Source organism: Prunus dulcis, chromosome 1, assembly GCF_902201215.1.
Source record: "Prunus dulcis chromosome 1, ALMONDv2, whole genome shotgun sequence".
Classification (NCBI taxonomy): domain Eukaryota; kingdom Viridiplantae; phylum Streptophyta; class Magnoliopsida; order Rosales; family Rosaceae; genus Prunus; species Prunus dulcis.
The window spans coordinates 10,552,537-10,558,061 of NC_047650.1; the positions used below are offsets into that span (position 1 = coordinate 10,552,537).

At 42.9% G+C, this 5,525-nt stretch overlaps 1 protein-coding gene across 1 annotated transcript; it reads left to right on the plus strand.

Moving 5' to 3' along the window:
* Positions 1 to 718: 718 nt before the first annotated feature.
* LOC117614847 (putative pectinesterase/pectinesterase inhibitor 28) lies at positions 719 to 2,906 on the plus strand. Its single transcript, XM_034343762.1, has 2 exons — positions 719 to 1,941; positions 2,036 to 2,906. The coding sequence occupies exons 1-2, from the start codon at positions 912 to 914 to the stop codon at positions 2,728 to 2,730; spliced, it is 1,725 nt and encodes a 574-aa protein (XP_034199653.1). The 5' UTR covers positions 719 to 911; the 3' UTR covers positions 2,731 to 2,906.
* Positions 2,907 to 5,525: the final 2,619 nt, after the last annotated feature.

Genomic DNA, 5,525 nt, shown 5'->3' on the forward strand with positions numbered 1-5,525 from the left:
ACAAAACAACGAAATTTATAAATTCCGCATGAGAAAAAATATTGAATTTGGAAGTCATAAATCCCAACTTTAAATTCTATCTAAATAGTACTCATTTCTAAAATTCCAAAAGTAAAGATTGAGTTTTAAAAAATTAGAACTTTACAAATGAATGTTAAATTACGTGTTCAAATTCGTTAGCCAAACAAAAAACTTTACAAATTATACCACATTAATTTTTATTATTTTATATTTTATCATTTATAAATTCCTTTATATTTATAAATTTCGTTTTTTCGTTAGTTTGGCCAATTTTCGGGTTGATTTTCCCATCCCCATAGGTAGTATGTTGGGCTCAAACAAAGGTATATATATGGGAAAAAGATAAATGTAATATACATTGACACAACGAATGTGGTGGCCTATACTTCCAAGTAACCCAAGTGAACAAATAAAAATCGAATGGATCAGAAAGTTGATGACCTTGACTAGCTAAGCTGGGTAAACATAAACATTCTAGCCATGCACTGGTCATCCACGATTGAAGGGAGCCAGTAATAAGAATTACCAACCATTTGTAATGCTTCCCAAATTTGGACAAAAAACACAACGACCCCTAATTTTGTCGTGACTCGTGAACAATGATCTCCCCACCTCACAATCCCTAACAGAAATAACTGTCATTCTGAGCTCCCCTCCCATATAAATACCTCCATAACCCAACAATTTGAAAGCAGCAAGGGCACCAATAAGTATTGTCCAGTGCCCCAAATAAAGTGACCCCAACAGCTCTGCAGCAACTCACCTGAAAAAGAAATAAGAAGTTCCAGCAACAAAAATCCTTTTGTTTAACCCTTCTTATTTTCTTTTTCGCCACCAGAATCCTTCTTTTAAAAAAATCTATAAATTAGTTATTAAATATATTATTCAAAATGAGCGGAGGAGAAGCACAGAATAAGAAAAAGATCGCCATCATCGGCGTCTCCGCTCTGATTCTGGTGGCTATGGTAGTTGCTGTAACTGTTGGGGTCACCGTGTCACGGCACAAAGGCAAATCCGGCGGTGAGCAAACATCCACGTCGACAAAGGCGATCCAGTCGATCTGCCAGCCCACGGACTACAAAAAGACCTGCGAGGACAACCTGTCCAAGGTGGCCAGCAACGTCACCGACCCAAAAGAGCTGGTCAAGGCAGGGTTCCAGGTCGCCATCAACCAGCTCCGCGAGGTCATCAAGAACTCGACGACCTTGAAGGAGCTTGCCAAGGACCCCAGAGCAAACCAGGCCTTGCAGAACTGCAAGGAGCTCTTAGAGTATGCCATCGACGATTTGGGTGACTCGTTCGATAAGCTGGGTCCCTTTGACTTCACCAAGCTCGATGCCTACGTGGAGGATCTCAAGGTCTGGCTCAGCGCCGCCATGACGTACGAGCAAACTTGCCTGGATGGGTTTGAGAACACCACCGGTGACGCTGGAGAGAAGATGAGGCAGTTCTTGAAGACATCTCAGGAGCTCACCAGCAACGGCCTTGCCATGGTAAGCGAAGTGTCCACGTTGTTCAAGGCTCTGAACATCAAGACCGGGCGCCGCCTCCTCCAAGCCGCTGCCACGGCCACTGATGAGAAGAGGTTCCAGAGGGCTAAGATCATCCCTGCTTGGATCGACCACCGAAGGCTCGACCTCGCCACCGCCACTCCTCTGACGCTAAAACCCGATGTGGTGGTGTCCAAGAAGGGAGATGGCAAATACAAGACTATTAACGAAGCCTTGAAGGACATCCCAAAGAACAACGAGGTGAAGGTCTTCGTGATTTATGTCAAGGAGGGTGTGTACGACGAGCATGTCTTTTTCAATAAGCACATGACCAATGTCATGCTTATCGGAGATGGCCCTACCAAGACCGTTGTCACCGGTAGGAAGAACTACGCCGATGGTACCCAAACGTACCAGACTGCCACAGTTGGTAAGTACAACGTTTTGACATATGCATGTTATATTGTTAGGATTTTAGAACTATGCCTAGTCTCACTCATTATGTACATTATTATGTTTTGCAGCTGTTGTTGGAGACTACTTCATTGCCAAGGACGTCGGATTCGAGAACACAGCCGGAGCCATCGGACACCAAGCCGTGGCTCTGCGTGTGCAGTCAGACTTGTCCATTTTCTACAACTGCAACATGGACGGGTACCAAGACACCCTCTACACCCAAACCCACAGGCAATTCTACCGCGACTGCACCATCAGTGGAACAATCGACTTCATCTTTGGGGACGCAGCCGCCGTCTTCCAAAACTGCAAGATGATCGTCAGGAAGCCATTGGAAAACCAGGCCTGCATGGTGACAGCCCACGGTAGACTCGACATGCGCTCACCCTCAGCTCTCATCCTCCAAAACTGCACCATCTCCGGCGAGCGTGGCTACGACAAGGAACTCAACAAGGCCTACTTGGGCAGGCCATGGAAGAGCTTGGCTAGGGCCATTGTCATGCAATCCCAGATCGATGACGTCATCGCTCCCGAAGGGTGGATGGATTGGACCGGTACCACAAATCACAACACATGCTGGTTCGGTGAGTTCGGAAACAGGGGAGTTGGTGCAGAGCTGAGCAAGAGGGTTACGTGGAGCGGGATGAAAAAGCTTACACCTGAGCAAGCCGCCGATTTCACGGCTGGCAAGTTCATCTTCGGTGATAGATGGATTCTGCCCAGCGGTGTGCCTTACGTTGCTGGCATGATGACCGGAGTGTAGATAACAATGAGAATCCATCGTCATGTAGATGGTTTTTAAACCTTCGTGAAATCGATTGTCATCTAAAACCACGACGGTAAATTACCGCCGTTGTTACAACATACCACGTCATCTTCAACTAAAAACCGATGTCTAATTAATATAAAAACAGCAAAAAAGGCAAATTTCGATAAGCATAGACAACGCTTTTAGAAACTTCGCGTCGTCTGAATGAGATAACATGATACAATTTATCAACCTCCTGCCATAACGTAGAGTAACAATGACAAACTATTAACTTATCGTCGTGTAGAATCACTGTCACGACAGTACTTGAAAATATACTGCCATAGTTAATCAAGATTCCACAGCGCTTATGGTATGGAACAACGTGTAAATGTAGTAGTAACTGTTAGCATTCACAGATTATGATATGCCATGTTTAGTTTTGGATTATTGATGGATGGAGCTCATGTAGGAAGTAAAAATGCAGAGAGAAAACTTGGAGAAGAAGAAGATGAAAGATCAGTCTATTATCTGTCTTAGTCATGCACAATCTGTGCATGCCAATATAACAGTTAGGAAAACAGAATATTCCTTCTTACATCATCCAATCTAACCAATGATTAACTACCCTATGAGATAGCTACATTTGGCATTCTACTACACCTAAGCATCTCAGCTGTCCATTTGGACTGTGATCCAATGGCACAATTTAAGCAATAAACTCACTAAATCTCTTATACTCTTAAGTGTTTAAGTCCTGGCTTTCTCCCACTATAGGCTTCAAATGGTGTTTTCTTGTCCAGAGCTAGTTGGACTTCGGTGTACACTTTTCACAGTTTCTGCCCAAAACTCAAGTGGCATGCCCTTCTCAATCACATACATTTCGCCACTATGGTTCTGTTTTTCCTCTCAGCCACACCATTCTGCTGTGGTGAGTATGCCACTGTAAGCTGCCTCTCCATTCCCATTTCATCACAGAATTTATTGAACTCATTAGAGGTGTACTCTCCTCCCCTATCACTTCTTAGTTTCTTCACCTTATATCCACTTTGCAATTCAACAGTGGCTCTAAACCTCTTAAACACTGTGAATACCTCATATTTGCATCTCAAGAAATAGATCTAGCACATTCTTGTACAGTCATCTATAAAGGTAAGGAAATACCTGTTTCCTGCTTTTGTAACAGTTTGCATTGGACCACACACATCAGTGTGTACCAATTCCAGTGGAGTTGTAACTCTGCTGGTTGCTTCTTTTGGAAATGCCTTCCTGCAGTGTTTTCCAAAAGTACAACCTTCACACACTGCATTTGTATTTTTGATTTCTGGCAGACCAAACACCATGTCTTCATTCTACAGCAGTTTCAAACTCTGGAAGTTTAAGTGCCCCATTCTCCTATGCCAAAGCAATGTTGATTGGTTAATGCTTGCAGTTAGAGCAACATGCAAGTCTGTTTGAAGTTTCAAAGGAAAACTTCTATTTCCTTTCATATGCACTCTAGCCACCAGATTTGAGAGAGAGCTATCATCATAAACTTCTGCCTTGTTATCTCCAAAAATTAGAAAATATCCATGCTCCATCATTTGTCCAACACTGAGTAGGTTCTCTTTGAGACCAGATACCAATAGCACCTCCTTGATATATTTCCTTCCCATTTTAGTTTCAACCATCAGGCTTCCTTTTCCAATGACATCAACCAACTGTCCTGTTCCCATAGCAACTTTTGCAGTCACATTCCTATCAATATCAATCAAAACATCTTCTCTGCCAGTCATGTGGTTACTACACCCACTGTCCAAGTACCATACCTCTTCCATGGACCTTTTCTCAGTTGCATTGTTAGCATAGAACATGGTTGGTGAAGAAGTAACCTGAGTAGCAAACTGAAGCTGCTGCTGCTGTTCAGGTTTCTTGCTATAGCAGTCTTTGGCAATGTGACCAAGCTTGTCACAGTTATAGCACTTTGGTTTGCCCTTGAACCTACATTCTCCATAATGCAATTTCCCACAATGTTTGCAAGGAGTTTTAGTTCCATCAGTAGGTTTATTATCCCCCTTCTTCCCTTTGTCTTTCCAATTCTTCTGCTGCTTGGAATTATGATTTCCAGTGGCCTTAGCTGATTTGGTATCTATACTCAGACTAGCAAAGGCCTTCTCAGTCTTGTTCTCATGATGTCTTTCCAATCTTTGAGCAAAGCTCTTCAATGAGGCTACCACCTCTTGAACCTCAATTACATCTAGATCCCTTGAATGTTCAATTACAGAACAGATTGGATCATATCCAGGCAGCAGACTAATTAACATTTTCTGCACAATTCTTTCTCTAGATAACTCTTCTCCATAACCTCTCATTTGGTTTATTAGATCAAACAACTTTGTAAGATAAGCAGATAGAGATTCATCCTCTCTCATTCTAGTATATTCAAATTCTCTACGAAGACTCTGCAGTTTTACACTTCTTACCTGCTTATCACCATGAAATTCCTGCTTCAGAATGTTCCAGGCTCCATGAGATGATTCTTCATGAGAAATCCTGGGGAAGATCTCTTCAGATACAGCTTCTTGAATCAACCCCAAGGCCTTACCATCCTTCATCAGGATCTCAGCTATAGCCATCTTCCCAGAACCACTTGATTCCTCCTTTTCCTTTTGCTTTGTATCAGATTCATCAGCTCCCTTCGAATCTGAGCTTCCTATTCCTTTCTCAACCAACTCCCAAATCCCATGAGATTTGAAAATGGTTTTCATCCTTATGCTCCAGAACTCATAGTTCTCACCATTGAAGATTGGAGCACGCAGCTCACCACCTCC